The sequence below is a fragment of the Schistocerca cancellata genome, chromosome 5, assembly GCF_023864275.1.
Source record: "Schistocerca cancellata isolate TAMUIC-IGC-003103 chromosome 5, iqSchCanc2.1, whole genome shotgun sequence".
Classification (NCBI taxonomy): Eukaryota; Metazoa; Arthropoda; class Insecta; order Orthoptera; family Acrididae; genus Schistocerca; species Schistocerca cancellata.
Genome location: NC_064630.1, coordinates 577,528,894 through 577,554,625, shown reverse-complemented (window position 1 = coordinate 577,554,625; position 25,732 = coordinate 577,528,894). Strand labels below are relative to the sequence as shown.

The following is a 25,732-nucleotide window of genomic DNA, read 5'->3' as shown; positions in this document are numbered from 1 at the left end:
CCATTCTTGCCTAGCTTTGCAAGAAACTTGATGTTGACGTGCTGTTCCTCAATCAGAGAGAGCTCCATGCCGACGGCAGATGAAAAAGGGTAACTGTCAACAAGCTGCTGCACACTCCCACCTTCACGCAGAGTGCTCTGACTCGAACTGAGTGTTGATGGGATTGATTACAGCAGTAGTCCCACCTGGCGGTGACTGCAACTTTTAACATAAAGACATTATTCAACTTTTATATGTATTTTCCGGTCAAACCTCGTACATTCCTACTATTAGTATTGTTAGTTCAGCTTTTAAAAAAGATATGTTCTACATCCACGAGGATCTCCTCAGCACGGAACTATGGAACGAAAAACTAATCTAATCTAAATCTTCCAATCAGAAAAGGACCCGATGAAGCTTTTCAATTCCATACATGAGAAAAAATTTCAATCAATTTTTCTCAACCAATGTACTGCAATTAGACATTTTTGTACAATTCCAGTAATAGTGTCTATGGCTGAACTGTCTTTTAGTAAACTGGTAAACACACTAAAAACCTCGCAAAGGAGCACAAGAACCAAAAGTTGTCTTACCCATCAGCAATTTTAGCAACTGAGAATGAATTTTGACTTTCCTGACGTAACTGATGATTTTGGTTAGAAGAAAGTTCAGAATCAATTACATGGAAGGTTACTTGTACATTCAGACTTAAAGCAAAAAGTAAGGACACAGAGTAATGTGTAGACAAATTAAATGAGCACAATGAGGTCTGCCAAAAATTACTTTCTTCAATTAAGAGAATTACCTTTGCCACAAAGAAGATTATAAAAGTGCAGTATGATAATCTGCAGCAGTTCACTATTTGAAAACTACTGTATTGAATGACAGTTATTAAACTAGCTCATAAGAAATTTAATATATAAAATTTGGTTAACTTGTAATAAAAGTTCACATTCTGACTCATTTAAAGTTTAAACTGTGCAAAATTTTATAAATAAATGCGCTACCTTTAAGAAAGCTATCAAACTCTCATCATGCTCTCCTTTCTCCCAAAGCAATTTTCCTTTTTCCAACCATATTTCTGACTGGCTGGGATCAGTAGCTGCTGCTGCATTTAATGCAGCCAGAGCTTCTTCAAATTTACCATCTTTTTTCAACATAAGTGCTTCAAGTAGTAACGCAGATGATTTGTTCTCATTCCCTATTATGTCGAAACACTTTCTTGCTTGTTCAAACTCATCTAGAGAGATGTATGCTCTTGCCATACAGATGAGAATGTCAGCACTCAAGCCGTAAGATGACAAAATCTGCAAGAAAGAAACCACATAGGAATCTGTAAGTGTAGAATTACTTAATAATTATACACAAATGTCACACACTGTACAAAGATAAATCTTCTATTCCATTTTGGCATTGTAGTGCATACTAGGATGCAGTTCAGGATACAGTATAATTTACTGCAGTGTACTGATGTGTGTTTTCTAATTTTTCATTGGGCTGGCTGACTACACCGTGCAAACATTGTACATCTGCAGTTCGTATCAGGCGAGGAGTTATGTTGGGTGAAGTGGGTGAGAGGTGAAACAAAGGATGTGGGGTGAAGGGTGAATGGTGGCTAACAGCTGGGAGGGAGAGAGAGCGGATGCATGAGACAGCAATGTGGCACGGGCACCAGTGATCTCCTGCAGTTCACAAAGATGTAGGGGAGTGGACTGGGAGAGTAAGAGAGAGAGAACGGAGGAGGGAGGAAGACAGAACAAGAGTGGGGGATATTGTGAGGAAGAGTGCGTAGGTGCAGAATGAGTGAAATTAGCGTCGCAGGGCAGGGGGCTATCAGAGACTGGGGTCAGGAGGATTACAGGATCAAAGGATGCATTGCAAGGACAACACCCATCTACCTAGTTCAGAGAAGCTGGTATTGGAGAGGTTGAGAAGTAGCTACTAAAATCTAGCATGTTGTGCTAATATGTATGTTCCACACCACTGGGTGGTCAGTTTTGCTCTTAGCCACAGTTTGGCAGTGCCCATTCATCTGAATGGACAGCTGATTGGTGGTCATGCCCACATAAAATTCTGTGCATAAAGTGCAGCAGAGCTGGTATGACTGCTTTAATAGGTGGTCTGCCTATGATAGGAAAGGATAAACCTTTGGTGGGTTTGGAGTAGGATGTCACAGTAAACTGCATTGGAAAGGTCTTGTGCTCTGGTCTTCCATTGTCATGTGGTAAAGGGTTAGGAGAGGGTGCAGTGTAAGAATGGATTAGAGTGTTGTAAAGACTGGGTGGGTGGTGGAGTTACACTATAGAAAGGTGGGAAGACACTACTGATCAAGGATGCCCTGAGTAGTTGGCTCTGAGCACTATGGGACTCAACTGCTGTGGTCATAAGTCTATGCCCTGAGTAGTTGTTTTCGAGCTTTAGATTATTTCCCACAGCAATGTTCTCAATGAAGATAGATGAACATAGTGCAACAGCATTTAGAATTTGGTTTTAGATCTATCTTCTGTGATTTAGAATTAAAAGCTATCTGACAATGGGAACTCATGGTCTTGGAGTAGGGCCTTTGATTAGTAATCAAAATGTCATGGGTTCCAGGTTTGCTTAAATTTTGAATAAAAATTGTCAGCAATGGCAGCTGAAGACTTCTGACAAGAAAAGTCATCCTTGTTTTTCCAATGGCCTTGTCAAAGACTGTGGAGGAGTGGACAAAGGTTGACTTTGTCAAAGAGAGTGGACGAAGGTTGGCCTTTTCAAAGAGAGTGGACGAGTGGACAAAGGTTCAGGGCACTGCCTTTCTCTTGGGCTGGAAAACCATCAAAAAGGCAGAAGAATCAGCAATTATCAATGGCATGAACATGTAGAAGGCTATGCACTAAGGACACATGGGCTAATGTGTATCCATAGTACGTGTGGTCTGTTACTGGAAAAGTGTGATGGTGATTTCTCCATTGGCAGAAGATCTTGGATTAGTCCCCCATTTGGATCTATGGGAATGGACTGTCAATGGGGGTGGTGACCATGAGAAAAATATGGAATAGCCAATGAAGGGATAAAATCTATGAGTCAGGGCATGGAATGTCAGAAGTTTGAATGCAGTAGGAAAACTAGAAAATCTGAAAAGGAAAATGCAAAGGCTCAATCCTGATACAGTGGAGGTCAGTGAAGTGAAATGGAAAGAAGATACGGATTTCTGGTCAGATGAATATAGGGTAACAGGAACAACAGCAGAAAATGGCATAATGTGAGTTTGGTTCATTACGAATAGGAAAGTAGGGCAGACAGTGAGTTACTGTGAACGGTTTAGATTAGAGAGCAAACCAATGCTGACAACGATAGGTCAGACAAACACACCAATTTCGTAAGCAGAATAAGAAGAGATAAGGAAGTATATGAGGGTGTTGATCTGGTAATTAAGTATTTAAAGGAAAATAATAATCTAATAATTGCTGGGGATTGAAATGTGGTTATAGGGGAAGGAATAGTAGAAAGGATTATGGCAGAATACTGGCTAGAGAGTAGGAATGAGAGACAAGAAAGACTAACTGTATTTTGCAATAAATTTCAGGTAGTAATAGTGATTACTCGGTGCAAGAATCATAAGAAGAGAGAGATGATTGGAAATGACCTGGAGACACACGAAGATTCCAAATGGACTACATCATAGCCAGATGGAACTTTTGAAATCTCATACTGGATTTAAGACATACAAAGGAGCTGATACATACTCAACCATAATTTAGTACTGAAGAAGAGTAACCTGAAGTTTATGAGAATCATACAGAAGAATCAGTGTGGAAAGGAAGTGGGATACAGAAGCACTGAGGAATGATAAGAGTTGTTTGCTAACAATATGGATACTGTGATAAGGAATATCACAGTAGGCAGTCCTGTTGAAGATGAGTGGACATCTCTAAAAAGGGAAATCACAGATGCTGCACATTCGGACATGAGAACAAGGAAGGTAACTTCTAAGAAAACTTGGTAACAAAGAAATACTTCAACTTGTTGATGAAAGGAGGAGGTACAAAATTGTTCCGGTAAAGACACGAATACATCAATGTAAATCATTCAAGAATGAAATAAAGAGGAACTGCAGGGCAGATAAAGTGAAATGGCTGCAGGAAAAATGCTAAGACATCAAAAAAGAAATCATTGTCGGTAAGACTGACTCACATATAGAAAAGTCAAAACAACCTCTAGCAAAATTGAAAGCAAAGGTGGTAACATTAAGAATACAATGGGAACTCCACTGTCAAATGCAAACGAAAGAACAGATAGATGGAAAGAGTACTAAAGGCCTAAACAAGTGGAAGGACTTGTCTGATAATGTTTCAGAAGAAGCAACTAGAGCCAACAAGTGTTGATATAGGGGATCAGGTATTGGCGAGTTACAATTTAATAGTGCTCTGGAAAACCTGACGTCAAATCAGAATTTCTAAAATCATTAAAGGGAAATAGTAACCAAATTACTGTTCCAGTTGGTGTGTAGAATCTATGAGACTGGCAACATGTCATCTGACTACTGGAAAAATATTATACACAATTCCAAAGATAGCGAGGGCAGATAGGCACAATCAGCTTAACATCTGATGCATTCAAGCTGCTGACAAGAATAAAATACAGGAGAATGGAAAATAAAACTAAAGATCTGTTAGATAATGATCAGTTTGGCTTTAGGAAAGGTAAAGGCATCAGAGAAGCAGTTCTTACTGCACTGGATAATGGAATCAAAGATTAAGAAAACTCAATATACACTCACAGAATTTGTCTATCTAGAAAAAACATTCGACACTGTGTAATGGTGCAATATGTTTGATATTCTGAGAAAAATGGGAGTAAGCTAAAGGGGAAGACCTGTGATATACAATATGTATAAAAACCAATTACAGGATCGTTGTATGGAATGAACAGTCTAATAAGTACAGAATATGGATTGAGAGTAAACCAGAAAAAAAGATAACGAGAAATAGTGGAAATGAGAACAGTGAAAAATTATATCAAAACTGGTCATCATGAAGTAAAAGAATTAAGGAATTCTGCTATCTTGGTAGTAAAATAACCCACAATGTACGAAGCCAGGAGGACATAAAAAGCAGGAAGTAGTGTACTGGTGTCAAACATAGGCCTTAATTTGAGGAAGAAATTCCTGATAATGTACATTTGGAGCACAGCAATGTATGACAGTGAATTGTGGACAGTGGGAAAACCAAAACAAAAGAGAATCAAAGAGTTTAAGATGTGGTGCTACAGAAGAATGTCGAAAATCGAGCGAACTGATATTAGAAGGAATGAGGTGGTTCGCTGCAGCATCAGTGAAGAGGAAAATATGGAAAATAGCGACAAAAGGAAGGGAGAGGATGGTAGAGGGTGTCCAGCAAAGGACTCCCTGATTTCAAAATTAAATACCTTGAAAACTACGACTGATAGATGTGTGCAATGATATGTATGTTTACTGTGAAAGTTCTGAGAATTTTACATTTAAGTTATACAGAAGTTTCAAAATAGTTCTAAAAGGTGCTAACAGACGTGCTGTATGCTGTGCAGCTCATACAATATCAGCGTGCACAATTTAACTTGTACTCTGCAAGCAGTCCCTTCAATCACATCAAAATCTTTTCAAAATGGCCACCACTCGCAGTAGTGAGGTGGCACAAACAAAAGTTGAAAGTTGCCATCGTATCTTGTAGTGTCTTAATGGAAATGGATCCAGATGCCATGCAGATAGATGATTCAAGCTCACCCAGTGGGATGGGATGGGTTTGTAGACGGTGTCTTTTAATGTGTCCCACAAAAAGTTATCACAACAAGGAGTCAGATCATGTGAATACAAAACTCAATCCAGGCCTGTGCCAGTAAATTTGCAATAATCCAATGCAATGACTTTATTCCTAAAGTATTCATCACTACAGTGAAACACTTGTTCGGTGCGATATGGTCTTGCTCCATCCTGCATGAACCACTTGGTGCCTGGTCAGTCCTGCAATGCTAGCCACGTGGTGACAAACTGTTACAAAATTGTAACATAACATTCACTAGTGATCATTTCCACATGAAAAAGGAGCCAATAATGCCTCTGCTGCATACCACAGTACAAACATTAACTTTGAGAGAATACAGAGGTTCCACATCACACAAATGGGGATGTTTGAAACCTCAAAATCACCCGTTTTGTTTATTCATGACACCATTCAGAAGGAAGTGATCGTCATCTGTGAACCAGAAGCAGCCAACATGAGATCCTTCATTACCAATCGTTGTGAGAATTTGGTTTGCAAAGTCAGCTCTCTGCTGCAAAGCTTGTACAGATATGGCCTGGGGCCAATAATCCCCTCTAGATCACCAGCCACACGGTCCATACATTGGAATTTGGCAAAGAGCTTGCAAATGGTTTTTGCACAGGGTTTTTTTGGAACATTAAATCATGTTTGAAACTTGTGCCTTGCTGCTGTAGGTTGGTGAGCTAACATGTTATATTTTGTTCAAAGGAATAAATGACTTGAACCTCTTTTTTTGATTCACAAACCTCCTTTCACATTTCAATGGTGGAACTAATTGCTCAGAGCTGCAGCATAATATTTATAGGCATTATGTATTGTGATTACACTACCATCTGTCAGCAGATCACCGAACTCTTATATAAAATTCTTACAGTTTTCACAATAAACATAACGTTTTTTGCATTTTTCTATCAATCTCAGTTTCTGAGATATTTATGTTGAAATCAGACACACTCATTATGCTGCGAAACTGTCAAGAATCTCACCTGGCCATCTGTTAACAACAAAATATCCCAACCAATTAGATTCAGGTCATACAAGAAAAGTACCATAACACAGGACCATAAATAATGAATCAGTAACAGTGCTAATACACAAATAACAAAAATGATGGGAAGTGAGTTGTAAAGCAGACAATATATATAAAGGGGGGATGGGGGAGAAAATTAAACAGAAAGATGGATCAAGGATGGACAACTACAGGGATTAAAATATCTCAAGTACTCTCTCACTCAGAGGACAAGCAGTAGTCAAGAGCTGAAACTCCTTTAGCACTAGTATAGTAAAATCCTTCATTCGGATATTAAGATGGTGTAAAACATACACTGGGGAAGAGAGAAAATTACTTACATCACTAAAAAGTGCTAATTCTTGTTTATGATGGTGTTTCTAGCAGAGTAGTCAAGTCTTCAGCTAACTTGGGAGGACTATTATTAAGCTGTCTTTCAGTCATTAACTCAGTGTTGACAGACTTAAATTATAATTAGCATGCTCCTCTATAAAACTGGAGGTAAGCAAACCACTTCTAATTACATGTCCATTTCATTATTCCTATTGTTGTCAAATGTTTTTTGAGACAGTGGCTTATGATAGAAGACCAACTCATTTTTTGGAGAACTTGTTTAACTGCTACCCAGTTTGGCATTTGTGAAGGGTTCTCCACACAAGACTTCACAGCTGAAGTTCTGGCACATTTAAACAAAAAATATTACTCTGTTGGTATATTCTGTGACCTTACCAAAGTGTCTGATTGTGTGGGCCATAAAATACTACTTAGCAAACAAATTTTATGGCAGTAATGACATTTCATTAAAAAGCGAAGGTTACACTGAGAATACGAAATAATACAAGATTCTGGCTTTCATTGTGGGTTTTGTAGTATACTGAACAAATAAGACAATACTGGCACATTTTGATTATGGGTTCTATAGTATACTGAACAAATATGATGATACTGGCACGTTTTTGTCTTTACGGAGGTTGCAATGAATAGAGAGACAGTAAAAAGAAAAGTCTCTGACAACCCAGCATCAAGCAGTACTACTTTTGTGAAGTGTTGCTGAAGTACTTCAAGTATCAAATACATTAAAAGGAAAGACAAAAGATACTTGCTTGGGTTCACTGGAAACTATGAACTCACCTCCTCACATTTGCTGACAGCTTCCTCACATTTTTCTCTACCTTGCATACACAAAGATTTTACAAGGGCAAAATTCAAGAGATGTTTCGTATCTTCCTGTGGCTGGTTGAGATTTACTAATTTTGATAGTGCCTCTCTAGCACAGAATTCTGAATCAACAAAACAGTATGTTGCAAGGTAGCACTGGCACAGCAAAACATAAACATAACACGAGTTTGGCATCATTGGTACCACTGAAAAAGCAATAAAAATTAGCTGCAGAGCCAAAATGAAACAATCTTTAGGGCTTTTTTTAATTTGTAAGAGAAAGAAATTAACTAACTAAGTTTCTCTCTCTCTCTCTCTCTCTCTCTCTCTCTCTCTCTCTCACGCACACACACACACACACACACACACACACACACACACACACACACACACACACACAAAAAAACAGCTTTAGCTTTTCCCTTACAAAAACAGAAACTACCAGTAGTACTCACCTTGTTTCAATACTTCACAGGCATCAGTAAAGCTACCATCATTAAAAAGTTTAGCACCTTTTGCAAGCAGTGCTAGGCCTGAGTTCTGGTTTAGGGCAAGAAGTCTAGTAATGTAATCTTCAATACAACTGTTAACATGATTAACAGATTGAAGACAATGTACTGTAGCTTCACTGTAACATTTGCATATCCATTCTAATGGATATTCCATTTTTTTATACAAAAGATGCATATTTATTGCTTCATTCATAAGTTCCTTATACTTTTTACACTTATAAAGTAATTTTAAGTATTTCTTGTAATAGTCCTCCTTTTCCTCTTCCAAATCATCTTGCAGGATGAGAGACAATGCATCTTCCAGCTGTTAATAGACAGAAAAAAAAGTTTGAATTTAGTCTAACAAACGTAAAAATTTTATGCACTTGCAGGAAAGAAAGGCTGCTGGTGGATCGCTGACCTTTGTGAAAGTAACACACTTAGCAAACAAAATTCATTTCACTATAGTAACATCAATAATACAGCATCATCAGTGTAAACTGTAACACAAAGGGCACATGTGACCGAAAGAACTTTACACTACAGATTAGGAATGTCACATGACTGACAATACACCAGTGATAAAAGTTTGCAAAGCAATACATAATCTCTGACTTTGACATTAAAGTATGGTGTGAGGCCGCCAAATACTGTAATCAGAATGAATACATAAAAAAAACAAATACTGAATGTGGAATTGCCCGCACGAGGAACCACATGTTACACACTAAAACCTAAAATGTATAGGCAAAATCAAACAATGGAAAATACAGGCTGGAATAGTGAGAGCATTGTGAAAAGGATAGATTGCTACTTACCATATCGCAGAGATGTTGAGTCACAGACAGACACAATGCAAAAACTACTAGACAAGTAAGCTTTTGGCCAGGAGGCCTTCCCCTGAATTGGACAACGTGCGCACGAGCGCACGCACGCACGCACACACACGTGCAATAGCTATCTCTGGCAACAGTGGCAACAGAGGACAGCTTTGGCAGTCGCAGACAACAGTGGTCATATGTGTGTCAGCTGTGTTTGTGTGAATGTATATATGTTGTCTAATTCAGGAGAAGGCCTTCTGGTTGAAAGCATAAGGTTAGCAGTCTTTTTGTTGTCCCTGTCTGAGACTCAACATCTCTGCCATATGGTGAGTAGCAATCTATCCTTGTCATAATACCGTCAATATACATAGGTTGAGATCACACATACTATACAATGTCACCCTCAACCATCACACTTTAGTGTTTGGCAGCCACGTAACTAAAAAATACAGGCTGTCAGAGAGCTGCCAACACAGTAGCATTTAACATACATGAAACCATCAATATAGTACAGGTTGAAGTGGGACTCACATGAAATCACTAAATTTTGCCTTTAAGCAAATCAACATCAGCATTTACATGCACATTCCAGAAATTTCAGAATAAGATGGTTCTAGTATTTGGACAATAGAAAATGACACTGTGGTATGTACACCACCAGTCCTGTTTGTAGTATATTCCGAGACACCTTTAACACACATCTAGGTCCACACTCAGTGCAGTGCTTCCCCTTTGAATCTATACCGTGGACAACATGTATGCTCCTTTACAGCCATGTGGACAAGATGTTGATCGTCCGTGCTGTAACCACATAGGGTGGTTAATTCAATTATCTGTTTAAATAGTGTGCCCTGCACACACAAAATGTTGCAGTACAATCTGTTTTCCAAATACGGTCATCCTGCTCTGTTGGAACTCACTCATGCTGATATTGCACATTAATGAGGTATAGTGGCATTTGCTTTCAAGTTTCCACTTCATCCACTTTCTACTAAGCCTGTTTGTCATTAAGATCTTTCCAGTCACAGATGAAAGGGTTCTACCGGAAATTTTTGAACACTACCTCTTTGTTAAGTTAGTTACATATTGTTGGTACATCGTTCACACTTTCCTCACAATTTGTATTTGTTTGGTCTAGTCTTAATAGTGTGGCAAAATTTTCACAAATGTTAAAAAGAAAAAAAAAAGCCAAACAAACAAAAGGCTTTTCAATATTGAAGAATATAGAATAAACCCTAAACACACAAGAGAAAGGATACAAGTAGAAGTGAAACATGTCTAGGTACAGGCTGCTGAAGTGTTATTCCTTCTTGCCTATGAAGTCATTTAAAGGAAAAGGGTATGAACATTGGCTAAATGAAAGAGCTAATTAATTTATTACAAATGTGCCTATAAACAAAAATCCTTCATGTCATCATAATGTTTGAAACTCAGTTTCTTTACTGTTATTTCATTATTGGAGTAGTCCTAAAAAGAAAAAAGGAAGATGGCGTGGATTGGGTGGGTGGGGGTGGGGTGGGAATGCTACATAGCACAGGTACATTAACATCAAGATCATTGTTAAGTACAGTATTAGTTCAGTTGGACAAGGATGTAGAAGAAAAAAGGCTGTGTACCAACCGAAGGGACCATCTCATCAGTCACCTGTAACAAATTGGGGTAGCTATTTCTAGCTTCAGAATTAAGGAATTTGTTCTTCGGGACTCAAAGTAATGTACAATAAATATACTCGCTTCAAAATTAAGAACATTAAAATCTGCAACTGTCACACAAATTATTTTTAACAACGATCTCTACAATTACATAAAAGTATGTTGACAGGTAACTTACTTTTGCTGATAATTTTGCATTTAGGTCTGGAATTTGTCCCAGAACTGTTACCAGAGTTCTCAATGCTATAGATTTCTTCTCATCACTTACAATCTCAATTTGATAATCCAGAATTTCAGCAAAAGTGTCACATTTCTTGCTCTTCAGAGTTAGTTCCGCTAATTTATTGCAAATTTCTCTATATTTGCCTATATCACTGCAAGAACAATAAAATAAAAGAATGAAGCAATTAACAAATCAGTATTTCTGTAACTGTTGTGCTTAGATTACACGGTTTTCAAGAATGATAGTACCCTTACACTCTGTTTAGTACTAATTCTTCCATCTTTATCATTTTAATTCCATTGGATAACTGTTACACTGGCATATATTGATGGCACATGTTCACTAAATTAAGACAGTAGTAAATGCATTGTGTAATAATACTACTGCATAGTATATCAATTTCAAATGACGAGTTACTGTCACAGAACTGGGGGGGGGGGGGGGGGGGGTGATGGCCATTGCCTATTATTAGGAACCATACCAGCAGTCACCTGGAATGATTTAGCAAAATATTGGAAAATCCAAATAGGGATGCAAGGGCTAGATTACAATCCTGATCCTTCACTACAGAAACACTATCATTAACTCCATACCTTCAATTACAACCACAATTAAATAAAAGTACACCTGCAGACAATCACAGTTAATTGTAAGAACACATCCATAAAAGAATTAGCTTCTAAAATCCTCTTTTTATCAATTTTTGAGTACTGTTCAGCAGTTTACAACCTTAATTAGGCAGTTTTTGTTGACTGCAGGCCACAGCTTTGACAAATCTTGGAAATAACGTATTTCAAAATGTGAAACAGCCATATAATTTATTTTAAATTGTATGACTAGTTTCAGTCAGAGGCAATTTTCCAGCACAAATTTTTGTTAATTGTGGAAAAAGGGGGGGGGGGGCACCAAATGTGTAAAGGATTTCATGATGAGTGCACTACTTTATAAGGGGGAAACTATTTGAACTGTTACCAGTCACTGCTCTAAATGTGATTGTTTTCTGAAGCCAAGTAAGTCTGCAGCTAGTAAGCACTGCATATTGTTGGCCACAAAATAAACTACAATAACGCAAAAGTAACAGTACAGATCTCAACTATTTAGGGCAAGACCTTTACTGAAGTATTCAAAATCTGCTTGTCAGAAGATGTCACTGACTGTGACCGGATATCACAAGTATGTGACGCACATAATTTGCCAATGTTCCAGTATTCTATTTAAGCATAATTTGCAATTACAATTTAAAGTTTATCCAAAATGTATCTGCAGCACATGATGGTGAAAAGGACACCTGAATAAATATACAGCATTTACAGTAATAAAACTGTAATAAAATTGGGATGGCAACTCAATAAGGTCTAAGCATTTTTGGAGTTGAAACTCGTGTTATTTATGACTGCAAATGAACAGGAAATTTGAAAAATTAATGATGACTTAAACATGATGAAACATGACAAGCAGAATTGTTGTTCTTATGCTAGCCAAAAATGTTTTAAGCTTGAAGCTATGAAGCATATTTCACTGTAAGAAACCATGCACAGAAAAAGACACACAGATAACTTGTAATCCTTTAAAGCAACTGATGCAATATGTTGATAGGTAACACACTAACTACAACCTGCAAAGAGAACTTAACAGTGTAACTATACTAAATACAGATTACATAGTTGTTGCAGAGAGTCACTCTAAGTGTGGGTAACAACTAACTTTCGTTGCCTTTCATTGCCTCCTTCTGGGCACAACTGCGCTTGACTATCACCGTTTGTTTATTCTGATCTGGGTACAGACTATATTTTTAGATTTAATCTCGAAGTCTGCAGATGATGGTGTTATACACTGCCTGATAAAAAAAAAGTGAGGCACTCAGGAGACATGATCTCTGTAATTTCACACACACACACACACACACACACACACACACACACACACACACACAACGGCAGATATGTAAATGATTAAATTGACAAGTTGCACACAGGCACAATTAAAAGACACTTACATAAAACTTTTGGCCACAGTCTTCCGTCAGCAAAAGGGAAACACACACTTTTCATACACACAAGCAAGCACACCTCGTGTACACATGACCAGCAACTGGCAACTGGCAACTTGGGACAGAATGCAACTGGCCCAACTGATAGTTGCATTCTGACCTAAGTTGCCGGAGTTGGCGCTCATGTGTGTGTGAGATGTGCTTGCTTGTGTGTATGAATGGTGTGTGTGTTTCTCTTTTGCTGATGAAGGCTGCAGCTGAAGGCTTATATAAGTGTCATTTAATTGTGCCTGTCTGTAGCTTGTGTCTTCTTTACAGTATGTAGCAAATCTATCTTTTCTTACACTGTTGATGTTCCTATCTAAGAGTTCCCATTGTTTAAATTGCAATTCTCTGTGACAGGCAGAGTGGCAATCAGAGTGAATCAGTTTAGTTGGTGTTCAGTGTTATTACCAGGATTGATATGGTATATAAGGGGGTGCAAACAGCATCAGATGTTGAGTGATCACTATGACGGACAGAAAGATGTGTACTCATCAGATAGCACTCTCAGCACCTGACAGAGTTTGAAAGGGGACTCATTGTGGGCCTCCACATTGCAGGCTGGACAAAGCACACAAAATCCATATTTGCATGGCATTTGGATATGACAGATGCCCGATGTTGGATTGGATGGGAACTTGAGAGCAGGCATACTCACTCTCAAGATTTCAGTCGACCATGTCTGTATTGTACACCAAGCACATTGTAACCCTTCACATCTGCATCTGCCATCCAGCTACAAGTAATGGACTCCCTGCAACATTCCATGTCATCTTGCACCATTGTAAGAGACTATCTGCAGCCGGTCTAAGGCATTACCAGCCAATGCAGAAGCTACTGTTAAAACCACAATACCAATGGCTGTGTTTGGAGTTGTACAGTGACCAGAAAGCATACACTGCTGATGAATGGCGGTGGAAACGGGGGAGAGGACACTTTCTTACAATGTTTTGGTGAGGCAACTCAGTGTTACTCCTAGTGTCACAGTGTGAGGAGCCATTGGGTATGGTTTCAGTTCATGGCCAGTGGTAACTGAGCATAATGGACATCCTGAATCCGTAACTCCCATATGACAGTATCATGGTGCCATTTTTCAACAGTACAATGGTTATTCATACGTAGAACCTATCTCTATGAACTGTCTGCATGATTTGAAGTACTCTAACAACTAGCACGATCCCAAGATCTTTCCCCAACAGAACAAGTGTAGGACAAGTTTAGTCATCATACTCCATCCCAGTGCCAGTATCTACATCTATAACTACAAAGATACTCCACAAGCCACCACGTGGCGCATGGCAGAGAGTACCCTATATTACTACTAGTCAGTCCCTTTCCTGTTCCGCTTGCAAATACAGCGAGGGAAAAATGACTATCTATATGATTCCGTATGAACTCTCATTTCTTGTATCTTATCTTTGTGGTCCTTATGTGCAATGTACTTTGGTGGCAGCAGAATCATTCGGCAGTCAGTTTCACATGCCAGTTCTCTAAACTTTCTCAATAGCGTTCCTCAAAAAGAACGCTGCCTTCCTTCTTGGGATTCCCATTTGAGTTCCCCAAGCATCTCCATTACACTTATGTGTTATCAGAATCTACCTGTAACAAATCTAGCAGTCCGCCTCTTAACTGCTTTGAGGGAGGAGGAGGAGATTAGTGTTCAAGTCTCATTTACGACAAGATCATTGGGGATGGAGCACATGCTTGGATTAAGGAAGGATGGAGAATGAAAGCAGACACGCCCTTTCAAAGAAACCATCCTAGCATTTGCCATACACGATTAAGGGAAATCACGGAAAACTTTAATCAAGGTGGCCATATGCGGGTTTCAACCATGGTTCTCCTAAATGCAAGTCCAGTGTGCTAACCACTGTGCTATCCCACACGGTCTGAACTGCTTTGACGCTTCCTTAAATCAGACCTGGTATGGATCCCAAACACTCAAGCAGTACTCATGAATAGTTCACACCAGTGTCCTACATGTGGTTTCCTTTACAAATGAACCACACTTTTCTAAAATTCTCCCAATAAAATGAAGCCAACCATTTGCCTTCCCTACCACAGTCCTCACCTGCTCGATCCATTTAATATTGCTCTACAGCATTATGCCCAGATATTTAAATGATGCGACTGTGTCAAGCGCGACACTACTACTGACGCTGTGTCTGAACATTACAGGTTTGTTTTTTATACTTATCCACACTAACTTAATTTTTTCTACATTTGGAGCTAGCTGTCATTAATCACACAAACAAGAAATCTTGTCCAAGTCACCTTGTGTCCTCCGACAGTCACTCAACTTTAACACCTTAGTGTACACCACAGCATCATCAGAAAATAACAGAAGATAGCTGCCCAACCTGTACATAGACGACAGCAGTCCTGTCACACTTCCCTGGGGCACTCCTGCCGGTACCCTCGTCTCTGACGAACACTCACCATACTGTGTTCTGTCTTCAAGGTACTCACATATCTGCGAACCTCTTCCATATCCTCATACCTTTGTTAACAGCCTGCAATGGGGCGCCATATCAAATACTTTCCACCAAGCTATAAATATGGAATCTGTCTGTTGCCCTTCCTCTATAGTTTACAGTACATCATGTGAAAAAAGGGCAAGCTGAGTTTTGCATGAGCAATGCTATCTAAAACCATGCTGATTTGTGAAAATAATGTTCTCGGTCTCAAGGAAATTTATTATATTCAAACTGAGAATATGTTCAAGGACTCTGCAGCAAACCAAAGTTAGGGATTGGTTGGTAATTTTGCGGGTCCATTCTTTTATTTTTCTTATATACTTTTCTTATATACTGAAGTCACCTGTGCTTTTTTCCCCATTGCTTGCAACTTTGCACTGGGGGAGAGATTTGTGACAAATGCAAGCTAGGTAAGGGGCCAGTGCTGTAAAACTTAAGTGAATTAGGATGCTATCAGGACCTGGTGACTCACTTGTTTCTCTATACCAGGCATGACTATTACTATGTCCTCAACACGGTAGTGTGTGCGATAGTCAAATGACAGTATGTTTGTACGATTCTCTCCCATGAACAATTTCTTAAATGCAATATTCAAAACTTTGGCTTTTGTTTTACTGTCTCCAACGGCCACACCACCCCTGCGTCAACACGGGACTAAATGGAAATCTTAGACACTTAGTGAATTTACATAGGACCAGAATTTTCTAGGGTTCTTCGCTAGATCTTTTGCTAAGGTATAGTAGTGGTAGTTGTTGTATGCTTCATGCATAGATCTTTTCACAGAGACATGAATCTCTACCAATCTTTACTTGTCGTCATTTGGGCGTTCTCTTTTGAACAGAGAGAGCAACTGCTTCTGCTTCCCCAGCATTTTCTGAATTTTATTACTGGACCACAGTGGATCTTTTAATTCTTTAGTCCACTTACTGGGCAAATAACTCTCCAGACCACGATTTACAATCTGCTTAAACTTCGCAAATAATTCATCTATGTCAATCTTGCTGGAACTAAGTTATGTCAATTCACTAAATGAGATGCTAGCAACTGCTTAACTGCTTCTTCTAGCAGAAACACTCTCCTAGACTTCTCGACTGATTTATTACCTTTTGTAACCATAGCTGCTATAGTGACATTATGATCGCTAATCCTGATTTTTATACTGACATTGATAACGTCCAGCCTATGTGCAGCTACAAGGTGTAAGATATTCCCATGCCGAACTAGCTGCTCAAAACAGTTCTCAGAAAACCATGTTCAAAAGTACTTTGCAGGAGTGTCTGTCTTTACCCCTGCAATGAATCCATAGACTTTTCAGTCTACACTTAATAATTAAAGTAATCTCCCACTAGTACTGCATGATCTGGGTATTTATGCACTACTAATTGCAGCCTTGCTTTTAATGATTCTAGAACTGTCAAAGCGGAATCGAGTTCCCGGTATAAACAGCCAACAATTAACTTGGTTTCATCTACACCTGTAATTTCATTGTCACACTCAACTTCAACCTCAATAGGGACAACAATTTTATCAACAGCAATGAATGATGCCTTTCTTACAAAATACTTTCATGCCTCATTCAGAAATACTGCTGTAGTTTGTGGAATGTATTCAGTTGGATTAACAGCCAACATGGAGCATGTGAAAAGAGGAGCAATGCAAATGCTCACAGGGTTGTCACATATACGTTAAACAATCTCAAGTATAGGATACTCAAAGAAATAGATTTCCTATGTAGTATAAACTTACTTACAAGATACATGGTGGTATCTACATTTGTACATCCTGACTCTGTAATGACCATTAAGATAAAATTAGATTAATAGTTTGTAGTGGCATGACACAGTTTTTATCACCATGCCCAAGCCGTGAATAGAAAGACAAAAAACACAAAATAAAAACAATCCTCCAGTAACAAATCTTACTGACAATTTGCAGTGTGTTGACAGGAGAAACCAGTTGCAGGCAACAGTCGCCTAGACATTATGTTTCATACTTAGTAGGAAATACAACACAAGCATGACAGAGGTGGAAAAAGGAAAGAAAGAAATAAATAAAAAAATACAATGGCTGGGTGAGTGTCAACTATTGTCAGTAGCACTGCAGCAGTGGCTGGAAATGACAGCTCTTACTCTTTCTTGCAGCGAATGTGAGGTTTGGACTGAGATAAAATAAATAAATAAATAAAATTAAAAAAAAAAAAAAAAAAACAAACAAGAATGCAGACCAAAATTCATCATGAGCTATGTCAGGTGTACAGGAAAGTCATTAACAATTACCAATGACAACATTATGGAGATGCACTGAGAACTGTTTGTGCTTTATGGTGACATGTTGTTCCATGATATAGATCTCAACAGCTATTTTCTGCAGGTATCATGAGCCTTGTTTCATGAAACTGTCAATGAGTACCTGCTGCTCAAGGATGCTCTCAGTTACTAACTTATGTTCATTTATCAGTTCCTCAATATGTTCCTACAGAATCATATAAAGCCACACTGAAATGAGGAGGATTTCATTCATAAAATACCAATGTGTCCTCATTTGTAAACAGCCAACAATAATGTTTGAGAGAGTCAGGCAACATTTAAAGTAATGGTTGTGTATGTTTCACTTCAAAAATTAGCACAACTAATCAAAATAATCCTGGAACATTTTTATCGTGCAATATATGAAAGTTTCATGTGACTTTTTTGTTAACTTTTTTTACAATTCCCAAAATAAATTTAAGAATTATGGAAGTATGCAAAAGTGACAGGTATAAGGCTATGTAATATGGATGAATGTTTCATGTGGTAACATCATTTGTGGTGAAGTAAGATTTTACAAGTAATGACTGGTGTACAGTGGCCTTATAATACTGCAAAATTCGTTGTCTCCAGCCCATTTTACTGGATTTTTGCTTATGACAGCACCTTGTAGGTAGTAGAGAATGTCCACATCAATTCTACACTTCCAGTCTGGCCTCATAGAATAAATATGTAGTGAATGATTAGTTTTTAGTCTAAAAACATCTCCACAACCATTACTTCCTCGGTTTTGTCCACAGCAAAATTCCTGTTTCTTAGAAGGTGTTCTTGCTTTGAATTCAACTGATTTTAATTTTGTCTGAGAGTTGTAGAGCAACACAATGAGCTTGCTTTCCACTGACACCCAAGTTTCCTTTTGTTCAGAATACATTTCTTTCAGAAATAAGTGTTAAGAAATATCTTGTAGGTAACAATAGGCAATTAGCAGTACCTTTTAGTTCATAACTACTTACTTGTGACTATTCGATGCTACAGCACTGCTGAAACCAGTAGCCTAAATAAAGTGTTAAAAAAATAATGACTGATTGTGTATATTTCCACAACGGGTCAAATGGCTGCTGTCCCTCATTCTATATTTTTACAATGGATTTATGATTATCTGGGAACAGTCCCATGTGATAAACCAACATGAAATGAAATGTCATCAGTCCAATAATTTGCTGTCTGTTCATATTCCCAATGTTTGAAAAATGGACAAGTGGTCACAACAAATATAACTTCCAATACTTGTGTTCCCTCCATGAAGCTACTTATGTGAATGAAACATTACAACATTGTTTCTACACACTTATGTCACCACCTGCAGAGTTTCAGATGGTGATAACACGGTAAAAAATGAAATTTATCACTGAATACTCTTCATAAAAGTGTTTTGAAAACAGGTACTTTGTGAACGCCTCCTCGACTATGATCTACATACCCAGTCTGCAAACCAACACAGATGTACAGAGTAGTAGGTGCTTAGCACTGCACTACATGTTAGGATTTCTTCCCACACCAACAGCATATGGCATGCATGAAGAATGAAGTTTAAGTAATCTGTGTGCACTGTAATTAGCATAAGTTGTCTTTACAGTCTCTATAGGAGTGATATGTGGGGGGATGAAGTATAATTTTAGATTATTCACTGAATACTGGTTCTTGAAAATTTGTAACTATGCTTTCAGGCGATAACGGGCATCTATCTTCAAGTGTCTGCCTAATCAGGTTTTTCAGTACTTCCATACACCTTCCCACGACTCAAATAAAGCTGCAATTATTTGTCCTATTCACTACGAGTCCCACACAGTTGAGCAGTTTTATAAAATGAAACACAAGTGCTTCATAAGCAGGCCACTTTGTAGATGGACTATTTTCCCAGTATCATGTCAATGAATGTAAGTCTGCTTTATCTATGACATAATGTGTGGTAACACAGTTTCATAGCCACACAAATTGTTACATCCAGATATTTGTGAGTGCACAATTATACAATTTTGAAAATATAAATTAATCATCAAGAGCTGTCTGAGTAACTTTGTAGATAATAGTTCATTATGGATAACTGTATCATGTGCAAAAAGTCTGAAGTTGGTAATAATATTTTTCTTCAGGTCATTAATATACAAAACGAGCAGCAGTGTGTTTAAGAACTGTGCTTCTCTCTCCCTCCAGTAGATTATGGAGGTAAAGTGGGATAGAGATTTTGCAATTTTCCTTTCTCACTGGGAAATAATGCTACACAGTGCGGTAAGCAGAAACTGCTTATTTTAAGCTTTCGTATACAAATTTTTATTGGTTCATGTTAACAACAGGACATTTTCTGAAACGGAGAAAATTTTAATGCAACATGTAAAAAAAGAAAAAAGCAATACCATGCTAATTTCCACTTTTATGTCAACATTCTCGGACAAAATCAGGAAATCTTTCGCTCCTGATGCCTTGATACATATCAATTCTCTATTCAGTATTATTGTACAGATCATCTTGGATGTCAGAAGCTAGAGGAAAATGGATCATCATCATTCTTTCCCCTTCCTTTTTTCTTAAAAAATTTACTTAAATCATCTTATCCTTTGGTGTGCCAGTTAAGTTTTGTCATGTGGTTTTCCTCTGTGATGAAATACATTACATTGTAGTCCTTGGCTTGTCTCCTAGTTCTTAGTGGAAACTGACATTTTATTTCGCTACTGCTATTATCATCTGCACGAGTCTAAATTTTTTGTTCAACTCTTGTCATCTAATATGTCAATGCTTCAATTGGTTGGACAATAGTGGAAATCTGATGTATGACAAGCTTTTCCGATAGAATATCTATCCATATCTTCTTCGACTCTGAGCGATGGAAATTTCCTTGCACTTTCTGCAGTGCTTTTCCAGGATCCAATAGTATTTTGCATTTTCAGGACCTACAGTATTATGTACCATGCTGTAAAGCCAAAGGTGACATTCTTTGGCACATTCTCAATTTTTTACAATGCTTCCTCAGTTTTCTTGGGAACTAGACCTTTGGCATACATCTCTTTTACAGTTTTTTCCAGTTCATCAAAAGTCCTCAATGCTGCTTTAATGGGTCTAAATACTGCAACATCCAGGGGCTGAGTGAGATGTGTAGAATTCGGAGGCAGCATTATCAAACAGCAATATACTGTGGTCATTAAACATCTTACACTTCCTGGACGAGCTCTCTTGGAAAACTGCCCCCATAACAGTTTTTCTTCCCTTAAACCTTATTAAGTATGGCAGAGCTACTTTCACAAACCATTATTCAAATAAAGGCATGTCATACCAACCAGATTTGCTTACTGCATAGGGTGAGTCCTCAACATGACCTTTTGTCCATGTTAGGTCGAGACTTGTGCCCACACTCCTGTAGGCAACAAAATGTAGGAGTATTTCTCCATTTTTGGATACAGCAAACATTACACTAACTTGCTGTTTGCTGTAATCAATAACTCTTTCTGGATGTCGACATCCTCTTCTCACAATGACCCTGGAAGACCCAGGATCATACGTGAAATTTGTCTCATCACAATTTAGTATCCTCTCAGGAGAAATATCTTTCAGATTAGCTACTGTATTCTTAAAGTACATAACCAATTAGACATTCTTCTTCAACAACAGCCCTTGATCTCACATTTTCAGGTAGACAAAATGTTAGATTAGCATGTTGATGAAAGAGATTCTTAACCCATTCTCTCTCACATCTGGTATCCTTGGACTCGTTCACTTGATGTCCATGCCACTCAAGGAAAAGTTTTTACCATATCCCTAAAATCACTACTTTGAAGGGGAAATCCCCACTGTGCACAGGTTGAAAACCCTTCTACTGTTAATTTTTCATGTTCTTCATTTAAAGCTTTCGGATCTCCACATTTTCTCTTAAATTTTTCCATGTACCCTATCTCCCAGTGGTGTTTTTGGAGCAACATATTCCTTGGCTATTTTCCTTAAGCTTCTGCCACGTCTCTCATCCTCTGCAATAACTTTTTCATTGCTTTTTTTGTCATATTTAAAGAGGCCAGTGCTCCCAGCAATCTTTTTTGTGCTTTCTGGCTATGTCCCACTTCATCCTTGAAAATGGCAATTATTCAAACAAAATAACCTCATGAATAAATTACTGACAAAAATACCACAATAATTTGTGTACAACAGAACCTCAATTCCATGTCTGAGACTGTTGGTTACTTTGAGAAATGTAATCATGTTTTTCAGTTATGGAGGAGGTCTGAAGATATCACACAGTTTTCCTCTCCCTACATCAAACGAAAAAAAAAAATAAAAATAAAATAAATAAATAAAAAAATAAAAAAAATAAAAAATAAAATAAAATAAAAAATTCTGTGAATTAATTACCAACAAAACTAACATGAAATACAATGTATCTGCTTTATTAAATCTTGATGATCAAAACCAAGTGGAGAGACTAACTTCAGAGTCACTAGATGTCTGCACCAACACAACAGCAAAGATACTATGACATCCCACATCATTCCATATGTCCTGCTCTGTGTTATGTAAGTCTGAAGCATGGGAACTTTAATGTGTTAATGTAATATAACCAATTAGCACTATCCGAACTTTGGCCTCATTCTGTGAAACTGGACGGATGGTAAACAGTATGGTTTTCTCTGAATCAGTGTAGTTTAGAGAATGTCATCTAGTGGAAACTGGGGCTTATATTTCAGGATTACTAGCTTTGAATGCTAATGGTCACTCATCACTTGTGATCTAGTCCACTCTAAAACCGCAGGCACAATGCCCTGCATTATTTCTATTCACTCTTCCAATTGCACACTGTCACAATCTAACACTGCGTGCTGATCATTTCCATAATATAACTTTCCGATAACTCTGCGGGATCTCAAGACACAAGATTTTATACTAGGAATGATTTGTTTACCTTTATCAGGTTCTCTGCTCACCACATATTTTAATTTCATTATGATGCACACTGTTTTTGTTACTACTCCTGCTGCCAGTGTGTTAAATCATCTTTACCATGACCACTGGCTAATTAAACTAACAGTTGGCTGATTTCATTTCAAATTAAGGACAAATATATGGTAATTTATAGTATGGGAATAAATGTAATCTTTGATGAGCCAGGAAAATTAATTCAATATGCAAAAACGTGGTGTGTACATGCCAAGTGTGACTGAAGGAACAACATGTGACATGAAACAAAATGTGAAATTAAAACAAGGAATTGAAACACACACACAGCCTACCTTACAAATGTACAACAAATTGCATTTATAGAGCTTGTGTATGATTTACTAAGCAACAAACAATACTGAACATAGCCGAGTGTTGCAAGGTGAGATACAAAGGCACATAGACATGAAATTCTAATTTATCGTCATTACTCTATCGCTGAAAAGATGTACATACGTTTCAAGAATAAGTAGCTGCTGATATACTGGGTAGAGTTCCTTGTAGGCCGTTTCAGAATCATCCTTTTCATAAAAGGAGGCAAGGCCCTGCCATGCAAGCAGTTGCTTTGGTGAAGCTTCAATAGCCTTTCTAAATGCATTGGGGGCTTGATCCCTCTTGTCAGATTCTTGCAATGCAACTCCAAACAACACAAGGCCAACATAATTATTACGATCAGCTTTCAAAACAGCCTGTTAAAATGAAGTACAAATCATTGCTCTTATAATCCAAGAGTGGCCACAGTAACAAACAATATGTTCGGGAACTGCTACTGAAATGTATCAATTTTCATTTACAAATGCACATTTTCACATTTTAAAATATCTGAACATACCTTGCATTTCTGCAGTGCAGTATTAAAGTCTTTATTTTTAATAGCTTCCCTTGCCTCCTTCAAATTGGTCTTTATTTCTTTAGCGTCCATCCTCAGGTTACAATTCTATCAGAAATGCTTTCCCTAAACATAAAAAAATAAACATAAAAATCTGGAAGAAAACTGCATGGAAGCATTTTAGTTCATAAACAAGTAGTAAAGGGCCACAAGTGTAGCCCTATAAGATATTGTTGACAACTTCACTGTGCTGAAGGATATGAAGTGTATCGGAGCAAGAAACAAACTGAAAGCGTAAAATTTTTATTTGTTTTGACCTTTCTATTAATACGACACAACAGAAGCTGCAAAACAGTTTATTTCATTTAATAAATTTTAAAAATGTGAACTGAAAAAAGAAGGTATCTAGCGTGAATTATGTAATAGGTACTGTGCTGACATTTGCCACGAATGCTTTAGTTAATCTTTAGTTTGCTTGTAAGACCTTTAGCTGTTTTCAAAGCTTACTTAACATTTTGTAGATTGGTTAAAGATGTAGTCATACTCAAGTTCATTCGCTGTTCTCAGTCCAACGAATAAATGCTACTGCTACTTATTACACATTCATGTTAACCGCAAATATTGCCAAGAAATTGTGACAGAGTAAGAACCCAAGCTACTTAAAAATAGGCTACAAAATTTTCGTGAAACAGCAGCACATAATGATCTGATCGCTCACTTACGAGCTAAACATATATTTTGAGCATGAACAGAATTCCATATAATACCAACGAATTATAGTATGAGGAGTTTATTAATTTAATTATGTTTGCATAACTGGCGCTGACTGCAAGCAACTGAGAGTCTTAAATGTTGTTCATCTTCTGCCGTAGAAGTTCACGATCTTACTTTCTGTCCTAGTGTCTGCTTCACTATTCAGGCTACTGTAATTTGAACAGTGTGTCAGCATGAGCAAAACTGGATGTAAGAAAGCAGAACCACTGTTTTATAAAAAGTATAGATCCGTAATAAGTGAATACGATTATGTTGTTTTGTTCTTAATTCGTTGTCATTGTTTATATTTTAATCGAACATCATTGTATACTAAAGAGAATGCAACCGCTCCCCTTACCTTCAAAATGATTTATTGATAAAGGTTGCTACTTCTACAAAAAATATTTATTCAAAGGAATCTGCATCAATATAAAACAATTCTACAGTCACAAACGTCATTTCTCCCACCAACGCCTTCTGCTAGCCGCTGCCGCATGTACGATGCGGCTCATGGATATTCTTTATCGTTCTCTTCGCGGAAGTGAGTGAAGGATAATCGACTGTTGAGTATTGACTGTAAAAAGTGCATGCTCCCTCGCCGTATCAAATTCCTAGGCAGAATGAGATTATGTGGACTCTTGGTTTTTCCTGTCCATTTTATCACATAGCATTATGATAGAAGACCTGCTTTCTATCGTGTTGACATCATTTGATACTGGAGAATTTTAGAAATGTACTCGTGGAATCTCTTGCGGAAACGCTCTGTAACTATAATGCATGCAGCTGAATACCACAATAAATTGAGAATTCTGGAGCACACTTTTACCAAGCAGGTCACCTCAAATGGTCGTAATGTTTTATTCACTGTTTTCACAAAATACCAAAAAGTACAAACAGATCGATTAACATTTGACGAAATGGAACAGGACTGAACAGACCAACAAAACAATCTACATTTCAAATGACGGCATCTACAAAGGCTGTCAACGGAACGGAAAGGGGCAGTACGAGAAGGAACGAGACGGCAAGGTCAGGATTTTCCGGGAAGGAAGTTTTGATGTTGACATTGGTAGAGCACGGTGCCGTCGTTTACTAATATCTTTGCCGAGCTCACTCACGTCATAGTCTGAAAAAAAGGCGTAGGTCATTCCCGTTTTTAAGAAAGGCCGCAAGACAGATCCACACCATTATAGACTTATATCGTTGATGTCAGTCTGTTGTAGAATCATGGTACATGTTTTATGCTCAAGAATTACGACGTTTTTGAAAAATGAACATCTCCTCCATAAAAATCAATATGGATTTCGC

At 37.9% G+C, this 25,732-nt stretch overlaps 1 protein-coding gene across 1 annotated transcript in view; it reads right to left on the bottom strand.

Annotated features, from left to right (window-relative positions):
• LOC126187740 (tetratricopeptide repeat protein 37) overlaps positions 1 to 24,932 on the bottom strand; it is a 165,851-nt gene extending 140,919 nt beyond the window's left edge. The window contains exons 1-7 of the mRNA XM_049928990.1: positions 24,783 to 24,932; positions 23,675 to 23,797; positions 23,299 to 23,531; positions 11,066 to 11,261; positions 8,379 to 8,739; positions 7,897 to 8,129; positions 987 to 1,286 (exon numbers count right to left, since the gene is read on the bottom strand). Coding sequence (XP_049784947.1) covers positions 987 to 1,286; positions 7,897 to 8,129; positions 8,379 to 8,739; positions 11,066 to 11,261; positions 23,299 to 23,531; positions 23,675 to 23,764 — 1,413 coding nt within the window. The 5' untranslated portion in view covers positions 23,765 to 23,797; positions 24,783 to 24,932. The remainder of the gene's footprint in view (positions 1 to 986; positions 1,287 to 7,896; positions 8,130 to 8,378; positions 8,740 to 11,065; positions 11,262 to 23,298; positions 23,532 to 23,674; positions 23,798 to 24,782) is intronic.
• Between the last annotated feature and the right edge of the window lie 800 nt (positions 24,933 to 25,732).